The sequence below is a fragment of the Bos mutus genome, chromosome 15 (genome assembly GCF_027580195.1).
Source record: "Bos mutus isolate GX-2022 chromosome 15, NWIPB_WYAK_1.1, whole genome shotgun sequence".
Classification (NCBI taxonomy): Eukaryota; Metazoa; Chordata; class Mammalia; order Artiodactyla; family Bovidae; genus Bos; species Bos mutus.
In genome coordinates this window covers 36,242,029-36,253,993 of record NC_091631.1, presented here as the reverse complement: position 1 = coordinate 36,253,993, position 11,965 = coordinate 36,242,029, and the positions used below count along the sequence as shown (strand labels likewise).

General features: G+C 45.7%; 1 protein-coding gene across 2 annotated transcripts in view; it reads left to right on the top strand.

The window, feature by feature from the left end:
• The first annotated feature begins 4,039 nt into the window (after nucleotides 1-4,039).
• Nucleotides 4,040-11,965, top strand: part of NRIP3 (nuclear receptor interacting protein 3) — a 28,693-nt gene continuing 20,767 nt past the window's right edge. Inside the window, exons 1-2 of one of the 2 annotated variants that reach the window (XM_014478009.2) lie at nucleotides 4,040-4,233; nucleotides 4,701-4,861. In XM_014478009.2, the coding sequence (XP_014333495.1) occupies nucleotides 4,188-4,233; nucleotides 4,701-4,861 (207 nt within the window). In that variant the 5' untranslated portion in view covers nucleotides 4,040-4,187. Of the gene's footprint in view, nucleotides 4,234-4,610; nucleotides 4,862-11,965 lie in introns of those variants that run through there. The other variant, XM_005895049.2, reaches the window with a different exon arrangement.

The following is an 11,965-nucleotide window of genomic DNA, read 5'->3' as shown; positions in this document are numbered from 1 at the left end:
CAGAATATCCATAGGTGGGAAGGGAAGGGGGATGAAAAGTCCTTGACTGTCTCTCATTCCTCTTCTTCTCTTCTCATCTACTTTTCTGGCCTCCCACCTCCAGCACTCATCCTGTAGACCATCCTCCAAGGTCTCCCTGCAGACCCAAAGGAGAGTTTCTAGGTGGACAGATGATAAGCCTGGAACTGCTGCCAGCCATCACACTAGAAGAACCTGCCTACAGTGGCATCAGCTCAGAGCTGAAACACAGCAATGATGTTTGAGCCTCTGGATTCAGCCATGCCTGAAATCCCTGCATTTTATTTTAATCTTACTTTTATATTTTTGCTTGCATGACATGTGGGATCTTAGTTCCCCAACCAGGTAGCAAAGCCTTGCCCCCTGCACTGGAAGGGGAAGCAGGGAGGCTTAATCACTAGACCACCAGGGAAGTCCCTGCGTTTTTACATTAAAGGGACAAGAAGTTTTCCTTTAAAAAAAAAATGAAGTGTAGTTGATTTACAATATTGTGTTAGTCTTAGGAGCAAAATTTTCATTTTCACTTAAGAAGTTTTCGACTAGGTTTCCTGTCACTTATAATAAGCAGAACATGAATAAAATCCGAACTGAAACAGCATTAGCTTGTTGAGCATAATTTTCAAGGACAGATTCTCTATAACAACCCAGGAAGGATGTAGAGGATTTTAGAACAGAGCTACTTGACATGGTAAATTCAGAATTCAGAGGCATCTGAGAGAGGAAGAGAGGGGGCCAGCTCCTGCCCCAGCAGGCCTTGGTTTTGGGAAGGGGGCAAGATGCTCAGGTGTGTAGGGAGGAAGCATAGGACAGAGCCCATTCTTCGGCTTGGCAATCCTGAGACTGTCTCAGGTAATGATGGTAGCTGCCTTCTGCTGAGCCCTTCCTACTTGCCACAATGTGCTATGTGTATGATTATTTCATGTAATCTTCACAGCATCCCTCAGAGGTAAATATATCGCCAGCACCATTTTCTAGACAAGGAGCTGAAACTCAGAGTGGTGAAGTATCTTGTTGCATACTATTGAGTAGCAGAGCAGAGATTTAAACCTAGTGCATCAGACTCAAGAAACTTTGCTTTTAACAACTACATTATACTTTCCCCAAATGTGTTAGTGGGACAAGGGAGGTTATCAAATGGAGAATTAATCATCTTTCCTGTTGGTATAGCCTGCCAGAGTTTACAAACTCCAATTTTATAAGCAATCTTACTGCATCCATTTTATCGATGTAGAAACTGAGGCTTAGAGGTAAGAAGTGACTTGCTCAAAGTCATTTGGTCAAACGGGATAAACTACCAAGAGGTCTGCAGTCTTCAGAAACTCGTAGGGTATTTGCAGGGGGTAGGGTTGGTCTTCTACCTTGACCCATGCTTAACAGCAGTGATGGTGTAAGTCTGGCTGAGGAAGATCTCTGAGACACGAGGTGACCAATCGTGGTTGTGGCCATAGACCCAACTGCAGAACACAAATCCCACTACAGCAAAGAGCTCTGCATTCACAAAAAGATTCTCAGCTCCAGCCAAGGCCCTATTTACTTTCCCATAACACTTGATATGGACAAATTCCAATTCAACTGGAGACATTCAGCTCCTGGCTTTTTGGGTAGGAGTGTGGAGGGAATCTAGTGATGAAAGGAGGCCCTTTCTTCTGTCGGGACATCCCCAACAAAAGGCTGCAAGACTCAGCTGAGCTGCTGGCGGATGGGAAGTTGGAATCTGCCTGCCTGGCTTCCTCTCAGAGGAAAGTAGCTGTCCTGGCTGGAGCCCCAGGGGCCCTCATTGTCGGACCTGTCCTGATGGTTTACCGAGCTTGGAGGCACCTGTCCTGGAGAGACAAGGCCAGTCTTTCACTATTGCCTGGGCGACTCAGGCTTGGTGAAGTGACCAGGCAGGGATCCAGGAGACAGGACAGAAGGGACCAGGGCAGCCACTATTGTTTACTGCTGGCAGCGTGCCAGGGGGCTGGAAGGTGAGCTGCAATCCCATGGCCCCTCTAGGAGACTGTGTGTTCAATGTGTATGTTGAGGGACAGGGAATCCCTGGGGCCTCCCTGAGGCCAGGTAAGCAGCCTTCTGCCCTTCTGGATTTATTTCCCTGCAGAAGTATGTGAACTCTGAGTCAAGGGCAAGTGCTAATGGCAGGAACTGAAGGAAAGAAGCAGGAGATCAAACCCAGCCCTTCTGGATCTGGGAAGTTCAGCACAGGTTCTGGGGCAGACAGTCTGGGGTTAAGATCCCAGCTCTACCAGTAGCTTTACTTGGACAAGACTTCAGCTTTTTGCTGTACTTACACTAGTGTTTATTGAGCACCTTCTGTGAGCTAGGGATTCAAAGGTAAGCAAAAATGGACTCAATTGCCTTCTTGGAGCTTATAGTTAATGAAGGAGGTAAATATTCACCAACCAATAACATCCCCACCTCAACCACCAAAAAAAAAAAAAAAAAAAACAAATCTAGGAGAGATGCATAGTTTATAATTAGCAAGAGTGTATTCTCTCTGGGAGGTCAGAAAAGGCTTTCCTAAAAAAAAAATAATGATAGTGAAACTGGGTCTGTTTACTGCACAAGGTAGGAGGGATCATTCCATGCAGAAGGAACAGGATATTCAAAGGTAAGCCATTTGGCAAGAGAGGATGGCTCCTCCAAGGAACTGCTGCTGCTGCTGCTAAGTCTCTTCAGTCGTGTCCGACTCTGTGTGACCCCATAGGCGGCAGCCACCAGGCTCCCCCATCCCTGGGATTCTCCAGGTAAGAACACTGGAGTGGGTTGCCATTTCCTTCTCCAATGCATGACAGTGAAAAGTGAAAGTGAAGTTGCTCAGTCGTATCCAACTCCCAGCGACCCCTGGACTGCAGCCTACCAGGCTCCTCCATCCATGGGATTTTCCAGGCAATAGTACTGGAGTGGGATGCCATTGCCTTCTCCGCAAGGAACTGCAGGAAAGACAAATCATGAGGCTGAAGTACAGAGTGGAGATCCAGGTGGGTGCAGACCAGGCAAGAAGTGAGTCTTTAAGAGCAATAGGAAACCTTTCGTGGTGCTCTAATCAGGGATGTGAGATGACCACATTTGCAGTTTGAAAAGATTGCTCTGGCAGCAGCACACTATGGATTGGAAAGGAACCAAGGCACATTCAGGAGACCAGTTAGGTCTCAGATATTTGTCTGTAAAATGAGGATAATATGCAGGTGGCGCTAGTGGTTAAGAACCCGCTTGCCAGTGAAGAAGACAGATGTGGGTTCCATCCCTGGGTGGGGAAAATCCCCTGGAGGAGGGCATGACAACCCACTCCAGTATTCTTGCCTGGAGAATCCCATGAACAGAGGAGCCTGGTGGGCTACACTCCATGGGGTTGCAAAGAGTCGGACACTACTGAAGCCACTGAGTACCCACAATAATACCTTCTCATAAACTGATGCCAGGATTCAATGAGAGACTGAATTTTAAGTCTTTATTCTGGTGCCTGGCACGTAGTAAAGGCTCAGTAAATGTTACTGTTACTTTTGTTGGTTCTCTCCAGAAAGCAGATCTTTCTGCTTCATGCCTGCTCCCATGAAATGGGGTGGTACAGGGTAGGGTGGTGGTTTCTAGCCTGGAAACACGGTTTGTACTAAATCACAGCGTCGAGGCCAGGGCCCAGGACGCCTGAAGGCTCCATTAGAAGGCTTGAAAAGATGAAAGATTCACAAGTAAAACCGGGTTCCAGTTGCTCCCGGGCATGCTGGAGAGACCAGTGAACGACCCTCTGGACCGTAAGCCCGAGTGTTGGCTGAGAAAAAACGTGATTTTCTGCCGGGTTTTCCAAAGAGCGAGTGCAGGACTCGTACTCTTCTGCAGTCGGGCGAGGACCCTCTCCACTCCTCAGCCCCAGGCTGACTGGCAGGCATCCGCCAGGCCCTGCTTCCCCAGCTCCGATGCGCGAGTACCGGGAGGAGGAGGGTCCCCAGAAGGCTGACTCTGGCCGGCCCGCAAGGGCTGCCCCCTCCCCAGTCACGTGGCCTAGTGGGTGGGGACCGATCTGAAGTTGGAGAAATCCAGAGCTATCCCAACTTCAGAGTGCGGCGCCCGTTCCTCCGGATCCCGGGCTCAATTTGAGCGCTGGGGCTCCAGGAGGAGCGCGGAGGTGGGAATTGGTGAAGCCGAGCAGCGGCGCAGACGGCGGGATTCCGGGCATGGCCCAGCTGTCTGTGATCCCGGGGTCGGCCACGTCGTGGACAGGTGAGCTGTACCCAGGTGGTGGCGGCGGCCGGCGTGGGCGAGGCTGCTCGGAAACTGCCCACCCCCCCAACGCCCCCCCGTCCCCCACCCCACACCTCATCTCGGTCCAGGGGATGCTGGGCACCTACAACGGGAGGGACCGGTTGGGTAAAGTGGCCGCAGTAGACTCTTGGCTCTCCGGGTCAGTCCCGCTAGGGCCACTCCTCCTCGCCCCCACTGTCCCCGCAGCCGGCTGACGCGGTGGTGGGCAGCTGCGGGAAACGCTGGGGAGCCGCGCGCAGGCTGGGGGCGCTGTGCCGGCCCCGCCCCGCGCGTACACAGACTGCTCCGCGTGACGTCACGCTCGGGTATAAAAACTGAGGCGCGCGGCTCTCGCTGCGCTGGAGGAGCTCGAGGCTGAGGGCGGCCGTGGAGCGGGGAGCGACGGGGCCGCTGGGCCGCGGGCGCCTCAGCGATGTTTTACTCAGGGCTCCTCACCGAGGGCGGCCGCAAGGAGACAGACATGCGGGAGGCGGCGTCGCTGAGGCAGCAGCGCCGAATGAAGCAGGCCGTGCAGTTCATCCACAAGGACTCGGCCGACCTGCTGCCCTTGGACGGCCTCAAGAAGCTGGGTTCGTCCAAGGACACGGTGAGCCCCCGCGGCCGCACCCGCCTCGGGGACCCCGCGCGAGGTGGCCTGTCACCTTTGCGCTGTAAGGTCTCCTGGGGCCCGCCCTTCGCCGCTTTCACTGAGTCACCGGCCCGGCCCCCTCCGTCTCCAGCGCTGTCCGCTGTCTCTGGAGCTCTGTTGGGGTTTCCGCTCCATCCAGCATCCCCCTGCTTCAGTTTCTCTCAGGATTCCAGAGTAGCTTTTCCAGCTCGCTCTCCCTTCAGCGCACCCTCCTCCCTTCTTTCTCCTCTGGAGTAGAAGAGACCCTGCCTTCTTGCCCTCAGCTCCCCTTTCCTTTATTCGTAGTGCCCAGTTTGGTTGCCCGGGCCTTGAGCCTCGCGGCCAGGGTAGCTCCAGCTGCCTCCTAGGCTGCTTGGCCCGTCTTGTGACTCCTAGTGGGTGTGAGGAGGAGAGAACGAAGTGGGAAGGGGGCTTCCTGGGCAGTCACCATATCCAGATCGCTTTTGTTGAATCCATTTCCCCTCTGTGCAAAATCTACTTCTCCGTTTGATTTTGGTCTCATCTACCCTTGACCTTCCAACGGGAGGGGACGGGGAGAGAAAAGGGTGACCGTGAAGGTTTCCTGAGCCCCAGACCTCTCTTCATCATTTTCCTCTCCTGCTGCTCCATCCCCAAAGAGTGGATAGAGGGAGAAAGCCAGGCTGCTCCCTCTCTTCAACGGCTAATGTGTGGAGCTAGATCTGTGCTGGGGCTCCCGCAGTTCTTTCTTTCTTTTCCTAGCAAGGTTGTTCTTGGCATTAAGAAGGAGAAACTCCAGAACTGGAGTCTGAGTTCAAAGACCATACTGTCCTCTATCTATAGGGGGGATCTTATAGGGGGATAAAGGTTACTAGTTTAAAGAACTGTATCAAACTCCCCTCCTTAATTCACTGTAGTGGTGCTGCGCCAAATTGATGTTGAGTTTTGTACTTTCATCTGGAATTTTCTTGTAGTTTATCTTGTTTTCTTGAAGTTCATAATCACTTTATTCATCTAGGCAATAATTTATGAAGCATTACTTAAATGTCTTTTAAATGAAGTGGATGCTTTGTATAATTTTGCCAGTATTTTTGAGCTTTTGGAATGTTTAATTTGTCAGGGAAGAGGGTATCAGCCTGGACCACTGAAACTGCCATTTCCAGCCACATGTTGGGGATGGAGGGCAGAGCTGCTGAATCCACTTCTTTTTTTTAAAAATTTTATCAACTCTAATGAGACATAGATATCAAGATCAGATTTGCCCTCCCCCATTGTGATAGAGAATTATTTTTAGCTATTTATGTGCAGGGGGTGTCTACTCAGTTATCCCGCTATGTTTTTTAAAGGATGTTTTACTTGAACAAGCCACAGGATAGGTAATCTGATTCATGCTAACTTAGAGTGGTGGATAAATGAAATGTATTCTTAGAAAAGAGATGACTGTTTTTCTTCCTTCCTTCCATTTTACAGCAGTTGAAATTCATTTAGCAAATTTGGTATAAATCTTCTTACTTTCAGGCCAAAATAATCCTAGTTCTTGGAAGCCTCAGGAGCCAATAAACAGTAATAGAAAAATAAGTCAAGTGTGGAATTTTCCCCCCTTCATGCTGAATTTAAGATGTTTCACATTTGGTTGTCCTGGGATGTCGAGGAGTTTCCTAGCCCTGAGGAACTGCCTCTCCATTCTTCTGCCAAGCATTCTTTATACTGCTTCATCCTTGTGTAGGAAGAATTCCATCTGCTTTTCTGACTCCAGTCTGTCTCAGTTGAGCCACACAGGAGCTGCTAATATGGAACAGGCAGTAGGCCGGAAGGAAGAAACATCCTCAAAGCAGGTTATTGCCATGGATGTGACACACTGCAATTTACTGTGAGACCCTAACCCATGGTTCACAGTTTCTCTCCCCACTGCCCTCCACTGCCAGGGAGCTGATACTCTCTCACTGTTCTCACACCTGGAGTATGCAAGTGATTGCACAGAAGAGTTAGAACCAGTCACAGATGCTGAGGCAGACTGAGATAGGGCTAGGAGAGCTCTGAGTACTGGGGTGAAGTGGCATGCTTAAGCTTTCTTGGACCTTATGCTGCTGCCTCTGAATAATCTTAGAAATAATCTTAGAAGTACTGTGTCACTTGTCTTTATGGATATAGCTGGTAGTATAGACCAGTGTTGACTCAATGTTCTGTCACCGAAGTGAAATTTGGAGGATACCAAAATTGATTAGACAAGTCTATAGTACAAAACAGGCAGATTCTTTACCACCTGAGCCACTACTGAAGCCCAAAATTGATGATATAAGTCTATAGTACAAACTCAATAGAAGTGGGACAAGAAAAGGAAGGGGCGGCACCAGAGGAAGATAGGAGGGAAAGGATGAATTAGTTCTCACTGACTTTGGGGTTTGTGCTAGTGAGAAGATAGGTTGTTTTCTTCATACTGGTGACCTATATTAGAATTATATTGTTTAGTAGTCTGAATTATCTACCTTTTACCATGCTGTTTCTATAATATTCACTATTTGAATCCAGCCGGCCAACTTTTTGTTTTCTATTGGCAAAGAGCATCCATAGACAGTCAAACGTGGTCTTGTTCTCTTGGCCCCAGGGAAGTGCCTTTGCCCTATTCCTGTTTGTGTGTAGTTGGCTGCTACAAAGTCTACTGTGGAAATTAATCTTATTTCTTATGTTTGTGTGTGCGTGTATTAGATTAAGAACTAAAATCAGAGATATAAGTGAGTAATATTTTATTTCACTTATTATTATTATTCAAGTTGATGAAGCTAGAAAAAAATCACTCTTGGAACTTTGTGTATTCTAATTTCTTTTCTTTTAGCTACCAGATTAATAAATATTCTTCTCATTGAGGTGAAGACTTTTCAACTTTTAAAAATAGTCATGTCATGGTATAATATGCTGTCTTTCCTATATGATAATAGTACTGACCATCAGGGTATATCCTTACGTATTCAGGAATAAAAAGAGAGTTTTGCTTTTTTATCTGTGATTGCTTCTGCGTATAGCCAAGTGCTTTAAGAAAACTCACTAGAATTAAAAGGCTGGGGAAGGAAATAAAGCAAAGCCAACCGACTGTGAAATAACCAGCCCTGTACTCTGAGTACGGATTTACCTGGTGGCTCAGTGGTAAAGAAACTGTCTGCTAATGCAGGAGATGCAGGTTTGATCATTGGTTGGGAAGATCCCCTGAAAAAGGAAATACTGCAGCCCACTCCAGTATTCTTGCCTGGGAAATCACATGGACAGAGGAGCCTGGTGGGGTGCAGTCCATGGGGTCAAAAAAGAGTCAGACACAGCAGCCACAAGGAATACACTGAGTATCTGATCCTCCTGATCAGAATCTCTGTCAATGAGGGCAGCCTTGGGTGTTACTCTATAGATTAATTTTTCATAATGCCACAAGACATCCATAATGCTGTAGATTTTGATCCAGAGGACTTTGGAGTTTTAGAAGAGGAGCATGAAATAGCAGTATAAATCAGTATCTAAGGCAAACTGAAGATTTCCAGAGCCATGATCAAATCCTAATTGTAGTAAACATTATTTGAAAACTAGCTGTGTTCAGGACACAGTACTAGGAGCACACAGAAGAAAACAACAAAGTTTACCTATACAAGGAGTTTATAGATAGGGGGAAGGATAGGACCAATTGATTTATTTATTCCCCAAATATTTATTGAGCACTTTTTACATGTCAGGCATAATCTAGGTATTGAAGGTATAATAGTGAACCAAAACGGGTTTCCTGCCCTCACAGAACTTGCATTCTTGTGGGCGAGAAGGTAGAAAATAAATCAAGTAAATATATACTATATCGGGTTGTAATCAGCACTATAGAGAAAATAAACCAGGATAAGGGAATAGAGAGTATAATGGCCAGGTAGGATGAAGTAGAGCCTTGCTGTTTTATCTAGGGTGATCAAGGAAGGCATCTCTGGTAAGATGTCACTATAGGAGATATTGAAGGAAATGAGAGAGCAAAATATCTTGGGGAAAAATGTTATAGGCAGAAGGAACAGCCAGTGCAGAGGCTCAAACATCATTGTGCTCGATGTGATTGAAGAATTATAAGAAGGCCATTGTGGCCAGAGCAAAATGAGCAAGAGGAAGTGATAGGAGACAACATCAGAGAGATAGTGGGAGTCCAAAGTAATTAGAGCCTTATAGGTCACTCTATAGATATTTAATCTGATAAGGGAAACGGGTGGAAAACTTTTTGCAAAAGGGTGAGATGATGTGACATTTCACAAACCAGACTATTGTGTGGATTAGGCTGTAGGCGGCAAGCGTGTAAGCAGGCAGACTAGTTAGGAAGCTGGTTAGTTAGCATTTAGATAGTAATCTAGGTAAAGATGATGGTACCTCAGAGTAGTGTGCTAGCAGTGAAGAGGACAAGAAAAGACCAGATTCTGGGTTCTTTTGAAGACAGAGCTGACAAGTTTAGTTGAGAGTTGGATTAAAGATCTGAAATAAGGAGTAGTCAAGAATGACGCTAATGTTTTTGATCTAGTCATTGGAAGAATAAAGTTTGTCATACACTGAAATGGCTAAGAAGTGCAAGTTAAGGATAGGAAATAAGAATCAGGAATTTGATTCTTGAACAAGTTAAGTTTGGGACGTCTATTAGTTATTCAAGTGTAGATGTTGAATAGATAGTTCCATAAGAAGATGAATAATACCACCAAGAAGCTTATGCCATGTCAAGATATTACAGTCAATCAACACTAGAGATGTTCAGTGGAAGCAGTGACTACTCTGGCCTGGTATGACAATCGTGATGGAGAACAACATCTGATTAGAGTTTTATCATCCCCTGGAGAGTCAACTGACTGTGATATATAGAGAGGAGGCTGCTTCCAGAGCATGCCCTAAAGAACCTCAGAATAAGAACTTTATAGGTTATCTGGTTGAATTCCCTGCCCCTGTATAAATCCTTTCCTACAATAATGCAGCCCACCAAGGGTAACTGAGAAACCACCGTCTCAGGAATAAGGCTGTTCTCTTTGAAAAAGCATGACTATTGGGTCATAAGGCAAAAGTAGAGACAGAACACAGAAGGCCTGGGGCAATGTCACAGATTGCCTTAGGTGATCCCATGTGATTTTGAGCAGCTGTAATCCCAAGGATAATCTGTGTTTCTGTGGTGTAGAAAGGGTCACGTGTTGTATATTCAGCTTGTAAATAAAGAGAAAGCACAGAAATTAGTGCCCCTTTAGATTTCCAAGACCAGATAGAGACATGTATATTGGGCTTGAAGTGAGAGTCAGTCAGGAGTCCATGTCTGTCTACAAACTATACATGAGGATGAAAACGGAGTAAGCTGATTTCATGCCCTTTTAATAAAAAAAAAAAAAGTGATCAGCTTCAATTTTAAGTTGAACATGAGGGTTTAAAATACATATATACACATACATATAATTATTAACATTTGCGTGCTTACTCTATACCTGACACAACGTTAAATGCTTCATATGGACCATCTCATTTCATCCTCACAAGAGCTCTGTAGGGTACTTACTAACTTGAACCCAGCTTTGTCTGACTCCAAAGTGCATATATTTTAAACAATATTCTAAGTCAAGAGTCGGCAAACTTTTTCTGTAAAGGACCAGATAGTAATTGTTTTTGGCTTTGCAGGCCAGTCTCTGTCTCAGCTACTCAACTGTGTTGTTATAATGCAGAAGCAGCCATAGACAGTAAACAAATGGGATTGACTGTGTTCTAATAAAACTATTTACAAAAGTACACAACAGGCTGATTTGACTTGTGGGCCATATTTGCTGACCCCTATTTCTGAGTGTTCTATTGCTAAGCTAGAAATCTTGGGTTTCTCCTTTGAGAGTAAATACTACAAAGAAGGCAGACTTCTGTAATTTCTTCTATTTTCCAGTCTGGTCCATCCTATAAAGTGAAGTCACTCAGTTGTGTCCAACTGTTTGTGGCCCCATGGACTATAGCCTACCAGGCTCGTTGGTCCATGGAATTTTCCAGGCAAGAGTACTAGAGTGGGTTGCCATTTCTTTCTCCAGGGGATCTTCCCGACCCAGGGATCGAACCCAGGTCTCCTGCATTGCAGGCAGACGCTTTACCTTCTGAGTCACCAGGGAAGCCCCATCCTATGGACCACAAAGATCTATTAGACTGATTCTGTGTGGATTCAGTGCAGCATAGGTAAGTGATTGAGAAGGTGACCTTAGAAGTTCTTGTTTAAATCATGATCCCATGGTATCCTGCAGTATAGCCTGCTTCCTCTCAACTCACTTTTCTTCCCACTCTACAGACTGGTTAGAAGAAATATTTAATATTTAACCTCAGCTGTGCTACCTAGAATACAAAGACCTCACATTTGAGCTTGCCTGCTTGGGATTTAGATGCCTAAATGCTGGTTAAGGTTTAGCAGCCACATTAGCGGAAACAGTAGAGAACCTGGGACTACTTAGGTTAGTAGTGGCCTTGTTGAACTAAAACATAAAGCAGGATCCACATCAGGAAGGTGACTTGATAGTTATGTCCAAAAGACCACCATAGTATCTGCAGCAGCTATCTGACTAGTGCGGTGCATCTTGAAGGATATCTGGAAAGTAGAAGATAGCCCTTGGAAAGCCAATATTTCAATAGACATAAAATAAACCACTTAAGCAAATTTACAAAGCAACACTCAAGGAGTGGGAATGCAAGTAGTACAAACTATGTAATGTATGAGTATTGAAGGGATTCTGAAAGAAAGAACTAGATGATGTTGATCAAGAAAACTTTCTGAAAAGTGAAGTGTAGAGATTTGTTCATTCAGTATTAATTCTGAAAGTAAGAACTAGATGATGTTGATCAAGAAAAGTTTTTTGAAAAAGTGAAGTATAGAGATTTGTCCATCCAGTATTATATCAAGACCTGGAGATATAGCTGTGATCAACACAATCAAGGCCCTTGCCCTTGTGAAGTTAATACTCTAGTGGGGGGAGTGAAATAAGAAACAACTAAATAAGCAAAATAATTCTGAACTTACAATTACTACAAAAGAAATAGTGGGATATGTTAGTAAGAGGTGGAGTACCTCTTTTAAATAGTATGGTCAGGGAAGATATTTTTGAG